Source organism: Pituophis catenifer, unplaced genomic scaffold (genome assembly GCF_029215685.1).
Source record: "Pituophis catenifer annectens isolate HBS135680 unplaced genomic scaffold, rPitCat1.0.hap2 SCAF_2, whole genome shotgun sequence".
In the NCBI taxonomy this organism is placed as follows: Eukaryota; Metazoa; Chordata; class Lepidosauria; order Squamata; family Colubridae; genus Pituophis; species Pituophis catenifer.
In genome coordinates, this window is record NW_027256882.1 from 140,874,256 (window position 1) to 140,888,651 (window position 14,396).

The following is a 14,396-nucleotide window of genomic DNA, read 5'->3' on the forward strand; positions in this document are numbered from 1 at the left end:
ATCAACAGTTATACATGTACTTTCACTGCCTGGAATATTTTGGTCCAGGGAAAACTGTGTCAACTAATTGTGTCAGTTAGCATCATCACAATACCCTAACCCCCATCATTGGCTGGGCTGTATACAGTATAAACAATATGTATACAGTATACAGTATAAACAATAAACCCCACACTCAACAGCACAGATGATGTTACCTAATTGGGTAATGAAATGTATGCAAGCAAACAACCAAGGATTCCATCAATACATCAAAAAGGTCAGTTGATGTAGTAGGGGTTTGCCGTCATCAAGAAACTAATCACATATTGTCCATTTTGGACAAAGCTAGATGATAGACTACACATACACATTATGCTTTTAGCAACAATTATTGGACCTCACAGTCAGGACAAAAACTGTATAGGAACTTTTTTTCACCCCTTTCCCCACTGTACAAAAGATATGTTTAACTCCCACATCTCATTTCAGTTGGGGAAAGGAAATTTTTTGTTTAAAAAAAGAAGTTAAGTACAATAAGTAATGCCAGGTTGCTTTAAGAAAAGAGAACTGGAGTCCATTTTGAAAGTGTAACACTTGACGCTCTTGGAGAGCCAAATTAAGACACAGTTAATTGCTTCAATCTTCAATCTTAGGAAGGTGGGTATGAAGGTCATGATGTATAATTCAGTTATTTCCAATTTGAGATTTACGGTAAATTTTGCTGTTCACTGTAAATTTTCTTATAAAAGAACAGAATAATTCTAATGTTCTATTGTCACCAAAGTATATTATGATATTAAATTGAGAGTCTGAAAGACAATTAAGACTTACTGATTGTTAATTTATGCTCACGGTAGTTTTAAACTACTGTTTAGCATACTATTTTCCAAATCAAGGCAAGTCTTTTTTTGGTAGGCCTTGATTACAGTATAAATTACACACACTGCAGATATCTTCTTAAGAAGCATCTGCTCTGCTTATATATGCTTGCCTTTTCAGGTTTCTTTCAGTTTTATAACACCATATACCATACTACTATTTTATTTAATAACGTAATTAAAATAATGCGTGAATCTATTAATAGTGTGTCTTTTTTATTTTTGCCATCTGTAGTACTTAAAGTACATCTAATAATAACTAATCCCAAACACAAAGCTTTACATTGAAAACAACTGAAATCAAACTAAACTAAAAAAAAAACAGGAAAATGAAACTCATATTTTAGTATGTGTTTATTATCAGTTTCCCAGTCAGTACATATAAATCAGGCACAGCTTTGAAGTAGCCTGTGATAGTTAATTCACATGCATTTTTTTGTTTGTTGAAAAAAAAACAATTGTAGTTATCAATAGCATTACTCATAGCATAAAATTAAGATTCTCTTCTCCCTCTGCCTTAAAAATGTAGCCAATTACATATAAGATGGATATATAAATTATGTTGCTGTACGTGATAGGTACAAGTTATCCTTGATAGAAAGACACAGTATGTAATTGTTGTCAAGTAATTAAAAATCTTCATGTCACATTATGCATCTTGGAGGGCAGCTCTCTACCTTTACAGTTGTTGTCATTGTAGTGGTTGTCAGTGGCAATTTTGAACAATGTGCAAATTGTCCAAATATTATGTTGAGACCACTGGAAACGCGCATTTTCAGCAGCCTGTGAAGATATTCTGAGTTCTTTGTACTTAGTTGAGGAAACCCACCTGTTTTATGTTTCCAAGAGAGTGCTCACATATTACTTTCACTTCCAACTATGCCTAAGTAGAAAAAGATAAGCTAACTCATTTGGGAAAATTTAGCATAATCCAAGAAAATGTAACTTGTTAACTGTAAAAGGAGTTGCTTTTGGCAAAAGTTGAACAGACCTCTAAGAGGCTTTGATTCTTCAATTTGATATTCTGTACTTTGATTTCCTTCCTTCAGTGCTTCTCATCTCCTTGGAATCCCTCCTGTCCAAATGTTACTATTTCTTTTACTTTCTCTCTCCAATAGTAGATAACAAGAATCTGATTCTGTTTCAGAAAAGCCCACAAGATCTTTGTTACCTGAGGGGATGATATGACGGTATCTCCTGCCCGTGATTGCTCATACAAATGGTGACTAGACTGGAAAAGAAATCTTAACACTGGTAGTTGAAAATGGCTGCTGAGACAAAGGACAGACTGCCTGGCACTGTTTTAACCTCCAACACTTTGTCATTGCTCATCTCCTGGTGGCTGAGATAAAATGAGAGCCAGCAGTTCTCAGGACAGATATGTCAACAACTGTTCTACTTCAAGGACATGAAGAGCAGGATAAAAAGCAGTGGGAAGGGCAGAAAGAACAGCAGTGGCTATGAGAAGGAAACTACACTCTCACAGTGACAGAGGGAAACTGACTGCTTATAGCAGTCTGGGTTCAGTTTAGTTTGCAAGGAAGAATCTTAAAAAAATTAGATTGAGTATCCAAAAGACTTCTGCTGAGTTTAGGACTGACTAGCAGTCCTGTCAAGCTGTGTGAAACTGGGGACTTCTCTTTAGTCTTGAACTGGGGAACCTGACACTTGATTCACTTTGCCCAGTGATAGGACTTGCCCTTACAAGACACAAATGTGAAATGTGTGCAAGTAACAATGGAAGTTATGAACAGTTCCTAATTTCAGTTAATTTCAGATATTACAGTTCTTTCATGGATGGAGAAAGCAAGACATTATTCGGAAGAAACTGTACTGTCCTTTTCAACACTACCTGCATATTAGAGTAGCCAATCCAGCCCAATCCAAAGTTCCCTGGTATTTTTTTATTTCCTCACAAAGTAAGAAAAATGTATTTTGGAATATGTCAGCATTTGCCACACAAATACATTATCTTGGAAGGTTAATTTTTGCCTTTACTTTTAATTCCCTTTGGGGGGGGGAGGGGGAATCAGTGCCAAAATCAGAAGTTGGCTTGCAAAGTACATAAAAAAGGTGTAATTATTAATAACAGAAAACTATAAAAACAGACACAAAAATTATGTTCTTTGGGTAGCTAATATAAAACATAGACTAAAAAAAATAGCAAACCAAATGAAGTATGTAATAGAACAAAAAAGGCATTTGTTCTAAATAATACCTGAGGCCACCACAACAGGAGTTGGTGAAGTTCATGTCAATTCTTGATGCAAAAGAGTGAGTGACAAGTGGTAATATTGTGCATGGATTTTTGTATCATAAAATACCAAACAGGTTCTATCAAAAAGGATGATGGATGATACACTGCCAAGCCAACAGTAAGTTCTGTGCAGAGGCCTCGTCAGAGGACACTAAAAATTCACTCTTCTGTCAGCATTGCATGTGATTCAGGAGTGAGGCGCATCTTCTTTCATGGCAATCTCTTGCCCCATTTCTCTGAGGTTAGCATTGTACACCATGTGTCAAGTATTCTCTTTACTTGTACAGTGTACTGGTCTTATTATCTGCCCTAATAAAACAAAAAAAAAAAAGACAGAACCGCCCTATCAGAGATGAACAAAACTGCCCCGAAGTTGGTGCAGAAGAAAAGGAAACAGGACTTATAGCATTAATTGCAAACCCATGGCAGGCCTTATTCTAATTTCACATCTCCCTGCTTCTCCAATATAACAGAACAAAGTTTGTTATAAAGCAGTAGTGACAGGAACTGAGCAAGAAATCAATAGACCTCTGACCCTTAGCTCATTGGATGGAGGATCCGGGTACCATCCTGGGTCTGCAACGGAGGAAGACGTAATATTGGAAGAAGAAAAGCTGCCAATCAAGCACACAGGATAATCCTTGAAGAGTACCTGGATTGCCAGCAGGAGTTTTCTTCAGGCTGATCTGTTTTCAACACCTTTGAACACCTGACCGGTTTGCTAGGGAAGCAATCTTATTCCCAGCAGTCTATGTGCCTTCAGTTATTATTGGGTTTCACTATAGCATCGTGGGTGGTTTCTTCTCTACGATCTGAGTGCTAGGCTGGAAATTCGTTGCTAGGCTGTCGCCGGAAATCATCATTAACCGCAAGATAGGTGGCTCGCATACTTGGAGAATACTAGGCAGAGGAGAGAAAACGGGAGAGAAGTTATACGTTGTGATTTCAATGACAAGTTTAGGATTTTACTGATAGTAACTACAGAAAAAAACAACTAAGATTCCTTCTAAAGTCTCACAGATGAAATACTAGCTCTACAGAACCAACCAGAAATATATGTGCTGATTATTTGTACCATCAGGAACAGAAGAACATGCTTGACCGTTAGCAGCAGAGGTGGAGTGGGATGAAATGACAACAGAAAGGCAACTAGAAAGCAAATGTTGGTAAGACCTAAAGATCTTGTGATTCCAATGAGAAAATGGGATAGGCATCCAGCTGCTATTCTCCACTACTGGGATACAGCAGTAATGGAGAAAAGGAGAATCTTTCACAGAAAAGTTGTGAGTTGATTACACAAACACTAACAGCAAAGTATACATTAGACCAGTATTGAGCTTTGTACTTTTAAAAATTCAACAGAAAATGTAAAAAAATTTCTTTTCCATCAGAGATACAGAATATAGAAGGGACCTAGTTGCCCAAGCAGGAGACCCTATACCATTCCGGACAAACGGCCATCCAATTTCTTCTCAAAAACTTCCAGTGATGGAGCATCCACAAATTCTGAAGGCAAGCCTTGAAGGAGTTAGAAACAGAATAACAGAATTGGAAGGGGCCTTGGAGATCTTCTAATCCAACCCCCTGCTCAAGCAGGAGACCTATACCATTTCAGGTCATCTCCAGTCCCATTATCAAGAAAAGCCTTTAGAGAAGATGACAGAATTAAGTTAAGTTCTTTTCCCTATTAATTTCCCTATTTCGGTACTACCTCTAAGGAGTAGAGGTAAGGGTTGGGTTTATTAATACAGACAACCCAAAAAGTGATAGGAACTAAATGGGATCACAAATTTCTAGCATACTGGAAATATAGCGCTAAGGAACAACTGTGTGCCTATATACACACACTTTTTCCTAATTGAATCAGTGACCCATAATAAAATTAGAGAACAAACACCTTTCCTAAATCTGTATTCTTCGAATGAGTTGGAATTACAATATGTAGAAACACCCCCCCCCCCCATTGCTGTACAGAACTCACCGTTGCCAATGCGCCATGGGCAATTCACCACAGCCAGATCGCCATGGGACAATTCACCACGGGACAATTCAACAATTTTATTTCATTATTTAAAATAATTTAAAACTTTTGCCCTGATGCAAGTTGGCCCGCAGCAAGTTGCCCATGCTGAATTGTCCCATGGCAAGTTGAGCATGGTGAGTTGGCTGTAGTGAGTTGTCTTAGACCAGGTGTCCTGAAACTTGGCAGTTTTAAGACTTGTGGACTTCAATTCCCAGAATTCTCCAGCCAGCATAACTGGCTGGCTGGAGAATTCTGGGAGTTGAAGTCCACAAGTCTTAAAGCTGCCAAGTTTGAAGACCTCTGTCTTAGACCCTTGCTGTAGCTTCAGGATATCTGGGAGACATTAAATTAGAGAATGCAGGACTGGAAAATATAATTGGTAAATATGAGTGCAAGAATTTATTATGAGAAAGTTGTGTCTTTCCAGTCACAGAAAATTATTCACAGACTACTTTTCTGGAACAGAATAAAACTTGAAAGTGTTTCCTTAAGGCATTTAAATCTTATTCAAATTGGACTACTTCTATATGGAAAAGAGCTACATTTAATTTTACCATCAGCTTTGAGGTTTTTGCAATAGCAAATATCTGCAACACTGAGATTAAAGCCTCCAAAAACTGGCACAGCCCCAACTTTTAAATGCCCAAATTAGAAATAGTTCCTTGAATATTTAAACAACTGTTAGGCTTGAAAATGGATTGTGGCAGCTTGTAATGCAAATATCAACTAGTCTTCCTGATCATTCATCAAGCAGGCAGCCTCTCTACATATGCTTTCCATCTTTCAGGTAGATTGATATTAATTTTAATAATTCACATCACAGGGCATTTACTCCATGAAGCATATACATTTCTCAGAATAGTATACATATAAAAATCAGGGCTGCATTTAAACATGGATTTAATTTCCATTTCTCTAGACCATCACAACATAAACCTGAGTCTGCTTACATATCGGATGAGAACGCAGTGTCGCATGACTATGCAGAATGCAAGAATTCAGTTGTGACATTAGAAAGAGGCAGCTGTTACTCTGTTTACCTCCTAGTGACTGAACTAAAATGTACCCATTTCTCTGTTTTATGAGGCATGCAAAGTTCATCCATATAGAATGATGGCGAATGGCTTAGGATTTGTCTGTCTAGGGAATCGCTCGTCTCTGGAAAACTGGTTCCATTAATAGATCAGCAGCTTCAGCTTCCTGAGCTATAGAGCAGGATTATTCTGCTTTGTCACCTCAGAAGAGAAACTCAAGATCTTCCCCATTTGTGGCTGAGAGGGCCAGAGGCAATCTTTCTCCATTCCTTCTTGAATAGCCTCTCCAAATGAACAATAGGCACCAACTCTGATGCATTTCAAGAAGGCCATTAAAACAATATTGCTCCCCAGAGTTATTAATGGCTAATTTAGACATCGCCATTGTGATGTGATGTTAGTAGGTGGGTATTTAATTTATTGTAACTGTTTCATTGATTTGGTGTTTTATTTTGTGTAAATCACTGGCAGTCATACCTAGAATACAATATATAAAAAAAATTAAATAAAGTGTCACCCTTTGAAGTTCCTTTGGCTAGTTCATCTTTCAAACAGCTAACTCACCCCTCTCTTATTTATTATCAGAACTGTTAAGACACAATTATGCAGAGGCATAATTTGTATTTGATGTTTCATTAACATTAAAGTCTTATTTTTAATACTTATGAGAGCCTGGTTGTTGTGGTCCACCAGCAGCCTGTGGACCTGGCAGCAGATTCGGACAGTGAGGAGGCTGGGAAGGACCATCGGCCAGTCCTGGAGTCAGGGGAAGGCCCGGACGAGGGCTCTGCATCGGAGGCAGAGATGAGGCCAGGGCAGTGGTGAAATGTAAAATTTGTTACTACCAGTTCTGTGGGCGTGGCTTGGTGGTGGTTGTGGTAATGTGACTGGGTGGGTGTGGCCAACTTTTTTTTTTTTTTTTACTTTTAAAAGCATTTTTTCTATAACCTCTTTGGCCGAAGAGGTTGTAAAAAAATGCTTTTAAAAGCCTCTGACGATCCCAGCTGAGCCACACGATCATCAGAGGCTTTTTTTTTTTTACTTTTAAAAGCATTTTTTTGGCCGAAGAGGTTGTAGAAAAAATGCTTTTAAAAATAAACAAAAAAAACAGCCAAAGGACTGGTTATGAAGAATTTGTTTTGGACTACACTGAGAATGAATTAATTCTCAGCTGTTTTAATAAAATAAGTTTGTTCAGGACTGAATTGTGTTTGGTAATCACTACTTGGGCTTCGGTCACAACACTGGTCTGGGTTCAATTTAGTCAGCTACTTTGGTGGTCTTTGCAGCTATATAACAAATGACTGATTCACACATGCGGTTGTCATAATGTGTTTGGTTTATGGCTTATCATGAATTCATGGTTGTGGTCTATACTCCATGCTTTTGTTATTGGGATAGATTCAGACATCATGTAAAGCCAACCCTTCTCCCCCGCCCCCCAACACCCCAGGAAAGAATTCAATGAAATAAGATTGTTTTGCAGGGCTCAGGAAACATGCCTGCTCTGTGGCAATTTGTGCTTTTTGCACTGATCTCCCCCCAGAGATTCATGTGGCTCCTACTCTTTTATCATTCAGGAAACTATTAAGACCTGGGTGTACTGATTGGGGATAGGATAATTTTGTCCTTCCGTTTTATTCTGTTTTGAATACTCTGGACTTCCAGTCAGTGGTATCTTTTATATGCTTTCATAGATAAAGCATATTTGTAAGCCGCTTAGTCTTTTAGGACTCAGGTAGCCTATATATTAAATAAAAAGAAATAATAATAATGTGGCAAATGACAACTTCAGATAGGGACATAGGAAGTGGAAAAACATTGGCGTTTTCCATTTCTTCTGTACTTTACATGTGCATCTGCTCTAGTCTGTTACTTATCAAAGGCTAGGGACATATTTTATTCATTATAGATTAAGTTGCTGAATAATTTTTCCAATAACTTTCCTGTTCTTTTAATTCAAGTTTAGGGCTCAATGATGTAATTATTCTTTTTTATGGTAGTGTTGAGCATTTCCATCATTGGCCCAGAACTGACTGCAGCTTGTATTTTTTTTTTAAAAGAAACACAAGCTGTTCAGTGCCTTGGATCCCATTTTTTGTCTTCCTTGGAAACACCACTTCTTAATCTTTCTACTTTTGCACTTTGGTTCCAAGTGAAACACTTTAATCCAATGGAAAAGTAATGTCTGTACCGGAGGGAGGGAGGAAGGAAGGAATTTTACTTTCATGGTGATTGGTATTGTACTAAGATGAAGTCTTCTGAATTAGAATTAGGTTCATGGTATGCACTATTACCTTCAGTTGGCAGTAGAAGCTTATGGGGGGAATGTGATCAAGTGAAGTTCGGTCTCAACCATGCAAGAAATAGTCAAGAACTGAATGCAAAAGTACTGGTAATGCAATCCAAACAGTAAGAGATATCAATTAATATAATGCTAGTCCTATGCGTAACATACATAAGGAGAGAGAGAAAGAGATAGTATTACCCCTTTTAATACTTACCAAACCTAAATCTGTGTATAAACATATAAATAACTTCTCACTTCAGAGCCTCATACTTTTACCATGGGTTTTTTCATAATATTTTAATAGGTGGGAACCGATCAAATTCACTCAGTCTGGACACCTTTCACGCAACTACAGAAAGGCAGCAATTTTCTCTTGCTCTCTGCCTTTGTAATAGTTCCCCATTCCACTTCTCTATACAGATTTGGGGAAAACACTTCTAACTGATGAAGTACATTGTAATTTCCAAAGTTGTAGGCTTTGTTAAATCTGTTCAGCCTCAAAGGCCGCTGCTAGTTTGATGTTTTATTGAAACATGGCTGTCCTGTGGGAACTTTCCAAAAGGAAATCTCCAGCTGAGTAAACCATAACAGGAACAGACCATTTGGAAGGCTCACTGCATCAAATTCAAGAGCTTTTACTTATTGACTATTTAAATCAGCATGACTGGAAGTCTGGAATAAACTTTTTAAAAAATGTTATTCCCAGCATGGGTTCTCAGCATGAAGGCAATTGGGGAAGCAGCACTACTCAAGAGGGTTTTTAATTTTGCCCATTTGAAACACCACAATCAATCCATATGCAGCATGCATTGTTATGGGGAAAATTAAACAACCTGAAATTACCAGAAATTTTCCCCACAATTCTGCCCTACAAAAACCTTGAAAAGGTCTCCGTTGTCAATTAATGTAATCCACTCTGCTAAACATTTCCAAAATATGGCATTCTCCAGATGTGCAGGGACTGCAGTTCTTTGAATTTTCAACCAGCAAGACCAAATGCAGGGACTTATGGACATTGCAGTCCAAACACTTCAGGAAAGGAATGAATTTGCGGAAGGATGCAGTGAGTCTAAATTAGGGGTGAAATCTAAAATTTCTTACTACCGGTTCTGTGGGCGTGGCTTGGTGGTGGTGGGGTAATATGACTGGGTGGGCGTCCCCATTTTTTTTTTACTTTTAAAACCATTTTTTCTACAACCTCTTCGGCTAAGAGGTTGTAAAAAAATGTTTTCAAAAGGCTCTGATGATCCCAGCTGAGTTCCCTGATCGGCAGGGGCTGCCGATCAGGAACTCAGCTTAGATCGTCATAGCATTTAAAAGAAAAAAAGGTTTTTTTTCTTTTAAATGCCTTTGACGAGCCACGCGATCATCAGAGGCTTTTTTTAAACTTTTAAAAACATTTTTTCGGCCGTAGTTGTAGAAAAAATGCTTTTAAAAGTAAAAAAAAAAAAAGCCTCTGATGATTGAGTGGCTCAGCTGGGCATGAGGGAGGGGGGGCGCGGCGGGGATTTTTGCTACCGGTTCTCCGAACCACCCGCCTCCATCGCTACCGGATCGGGCAATCCGGTCCGAACCGGGAGCATTTCACCTCTGGTCTAAATGCAAACTAATGGCAATTTTAAATGCCCAGAGTCCATAGATTCTACAGTATTTGTATATTGGGAGGTTGGGGATATTTACAGCACAGGGAAATCTCTTATGAAAAAGTAGGGTGGGGGGAGGAGGAAAGCACCCCATCCCTCCCAAGATATTTTAAAAATGCAAGCACCTTAAAAGACAATATAGCTCCAAAACAAGTTAACTGAAAAACAAAGCAAGCATTGCAATTTGAAAGATTTCAAAACAACCACAAATAAATCTTATGTTAAACAAAAAAAGTGATATGCATTGTAACATTATATATTTGAAGAAAAACATTTTATAAAAGTAGAATAAGATGGGGAGAAAATAAAAAAGATACCCACTCATTTTCTAGATGAACAGAAACGTGCAATTCTTGCCTCTACAAACAAACAACGTTAAAGATGCAGGGAAAAGCCAATTTGATCTCGTGGTTAAGGGATCAGGTTAGACACTAGGAGACTGTGAGTTCTAACCCTGCCTCAAGCATGAAAGCCAGCTGGGTAAGTTTTGGCCAGTCACACGCTCTTAGCCCAAGCTACTTCACAGGGTTGTTGTTGTGGGGAAAATAGGAGGAGGAAGGCATATTAGGTATGTTCGCTGCCTTGAGTGATTTATAAAAATAATAAAGGTGGGATTAAAAAAAAATCTAAAAAACCAACTGAAATATACAAACTGTGTAACATGCATTGAATAACACAATCACGCAAGCTATAGAAACAACAGCCAAAGTCTGCCGATGTGATAAGAATTGCAGCACAGCCTCGCACAACAGTTTGCCTGAATGACTAGCAGCCAAATAGCAATGCAATGCAATGCAACACGACATTTTCTGCTCTTTCGCTATACAGCTGCCTGAAGCTAGCCAGAAAGATGCCATCTCAGTGGGAGATACATTCTACATTGTGTCTCATTGATATAGCTAAAATAATTGTGGGAATAACAACAACAATAACAACAAAGCCAGCTTCCAGAAAGTAGGGAAGCAGCAATTTTCATCTTCAGATAGCAGTATAGATTCTGGATTGTTGTTCCATTGAAAGGCCTGCATTTAAATCGTATACTGCCTGTTTCTTCAGGGGGGGAAAATCCCATAAACTAATATTTCATATTTTCTGACAAAAGCAGAAGGATTTTTCATCGCAGTTTTTAAAGAAAATATGTTTGTTAAATTGATCAGGAGTGTTAGTAAAAGCAGGGGGGAGGGAGAATAAAGGGTTTGTTATAAAATGATTTAGCCTCCGGAGCCCACCATACCGTGGGGGGAGGTGATCCTCTTCCAATCAGGGGGACGTTTTCATACCGTGGATTCCCACCAAAGAGCACAGCTTGGTTCCTGCAGGTAAAGAGGAGTCAGATCAGGAGGACAATCTATTAAAAGGAAATCTGTTATGGGCTATGAAATATTCCTGACATTTTCACAGAAGCAGGGGATCCTTGTTGGAGGCAGAAGCCTGTGGGAGTGGGAAAAGGTGGGAGTGTGGATACACAGGGTATTATTCACGCTTGTCTTTGTGTCGGAAGTACCTGTGGTGCTTCCAAGTTGAAACAATTAGCCAGTGACATCACTGTTGCTCGGGGGGACATCCGGTTGGGGGTTCTTTCATGTCCCCATTAATATGCTCACCAAAGTGGTATCTATCTATCTACTTGCGATTACATGCTTTCAAACTGCTAGGTTGGCAGGAGCTGGAGCGAATGACGGGAGCTCATCCCGTCACGCAGCAGCACTTGGATCTCAAGCCATTTATTAATTTTGCCCCTCGCAGCACCATGAAGATAGCTTAGAGAGGGAATCAGCAAGCATTCATAAATGCCCTGATCATCGTCTTTTTTGCCCTGGTATTTTCCAGATGCATTAGATGGGAACTTCCATCATTTCTAGTTCAATACTCAAAGATACAGCTGGCTGAGGAAAATACAAATGTTACTCCCAACACAGCTGAAGAACGCCTGATTGGGAGAAGCTACACCAGCTCTCATGAGTTGTCTCCTTGATCTGTAAAACACCGTGGGGAAGGAATTCATTCTGGAACTAACTCCTCTACATTCAGTGAGCACTATGTACCCTGTTTCCCCAAAAATAAGACATCCCCTGATAATAATCCTGATCGGGCTTTTGAGTGCAGGGCAATAAGCCAATCACTTATTTCAGGGTTCAAAAAAAATATAAGACAGGGTCTTATTTTCGGAGAAACACGGTACTGCGAAGAACACTGAGCCTTGAGAACAATAGCAAAGGACATGTGTATCCTCTTTCTTTTATGCACAATGGGTGTGAGAGGAAGGACATCCAGCAAAAGTCACTCAAGGATAGACAAAAAGAGCAGTAGCTAACAATCAGGCTTATCAATGCTCCAAGTTTATTTTACAACATCCTCCAAAGGAGAAAGAGGATGAGAAGAATAAGTTGGTTGCTTATCAAGTTAAAATTTAATGCAGCCTTTCCTAAATGTTCTTCAGACATGTGGGCCTCCCATTCCCATTATCTCCATATGGTAGGAAATTTGAACATGTAATCAAGGTTACTAGGTTGAAAGGCTGGCAACTCAGAAGTTGTACTGAACTGTGAAGTAAGTGTGAATATACAGTAGTGGCCAAAATTGTGAAAAACTTTTGGGAAAAGTGTACTTTCTAAAACTAGCTAATAACACCACTTTTTTGGGGGGAGTAGTACAGTGGTGGGTTGCCCCCGGTTCTGACCGGTTCTATAGAACTGGTAGTAAAACCAGAGGGAGGCTCCACCCACCAACCCTGACATCATGAGAACGCTTCTGCGCATGCGCAGAAGAGCGCGCGCGGCCCCGTTGCGAACTGATAGTAAAGGTAAGTAGAACCCATCCTTGGAGTAGTACTATAAAATTATATATCAATGGAAAGATAATTAATCAAGAATGTAATGCAATAACTTTTATGAAGGGTTTGCTATTAGAATAGCAGTTACAGTATAAAGAAGAAAAGTGAAACACATAGAAAAACCGAGATATATAAAAATTATACATTAGTTAATACTAAGTTGGGTAACATTTAGCATGAATTATGGCCTTACAACGTTTTCCCATGGAGTGAATCAAATCTTTTAGTTCTGCAGCTGTTATAATGTGAAACTAAGATTGAATGATTGCTTCTATTAACTGTGTTTTATTGCTGGGTCGCTTCTGACTAACAAATTTCTTTAGTCTGCTCCATAGATTTTCAATTGGGTTAAAGTCTGGGCTATTCCCAGGCCATTCCAGCAGTGGAATATGATTATCTTGAAACGCCAAAAAAAAAAAGGTAATGTTATTAGCCATCAAACCTCAAAAATACACTTTTCCCAAAAGGTTTCCACAATTTTGGCCACAACTGTAGTGCAGGGCATTCACGGGCCTATATTCCAAGTGGGAAACCAACTTTTCTGCAAATCGTCTTTATGTGGCAAAATTTATATGCCTGTGAAATCTCAGGTAGTTTTTAGGTAGCATTGTTTCCCTCTGAGGATTTACTATAATGTACAGTATCCGAAAGAACAGTTTTGAATCAGCTTCCATTTTTAACCCAGATCTGGAATCAGCAACTAGGGTATGTTTCTGAGGTCACAATTGGAAAAAAAAATCATTCAGCAAAGAAATCGCATAATCTCTTTGTCTTCCTACCTAAATTGGAGCCATAAAGGTGGGCAACACAATGCTCCCTTCCTCAGCTCTGTGACTGGGCAGAAAAGAGACAATTTGTTCGATTGCTCCTTAGCAGAAGCACTTTTCTTTTCTAAGATTTTGCAGCAAATGGTTCAGAGAGCTGAAGGTGGGAGACCAGATGGTTTTCACCAGTTATGAACACAGAAATGGGAAATCTCCTTCCCGCCATTTTGGATGGACTTTCTCCTCCAATGGACCTTTTCCATTGTTAAACCTCACTCAAATTCAGAGGCAATTCAATGGTAACACCATCTCCCTGAAGGAAACACTAACAATTATGAGGGTACTGAAGATGTGGGTTCAACAGCTGCCTGAAATCCAAAGTAGGATTAAGTTGTACACAATACACATCTGTATAGTGACAGATGGGATATGATGCCATCTCCAGAGCTTCCCCACCATGCTCTTTTCTGGTGGCTGCTGACATCTATGGCCTGAGAATCTGTACTGGAGCTAGAAGTTACTACATTTTCACAGAAAAGATGGTAGTAGCTGTATGTATCTTCTCATGCATAGATGAAAAATAAAGATTCACTTGAGTCAAAATAAATTCCTAATGAAATCCATGTATTTTGCTTGACCAAAATATGGAAATGGTTGCACTGTCTTCAAGATTTAACTTCTAGCCTAGCCTG

The 14,396-nt window shown here is 38.9% G+C and overlaps 1 protein-coding gene across 1 annotated transcript in view; it reads right to left on the reverse strand.

Annotated features, from left to right (window-relative positions):
* Window positions 1-3,392: 3,392 nt before the first annotated feature.
* Window positions 3,393-14,396, reverse strand: part of TTYH2 (tweety family member 2) — a 63,501-nt gene continuing 52,497 nt past the window's right edge. The window contains exons 13-14 of the mRNA XM_070934727.1: window positions 11,342-11,420; window positions 3,393-4,017 (exon numbers count right to left, since the gene is read on the reverse strand). Of these exons, the coding sequence (XP_070790828.1) occupies window positions 3,937-4,017; window positions 11,342-11,420 (160 nt within the window). The 3' untranslated portion in view covers window positions 3,393-3,936. The remainder of the gene's footprint in view (window positions 4,018-11,341; window positions 11,421-14,396) is intronic.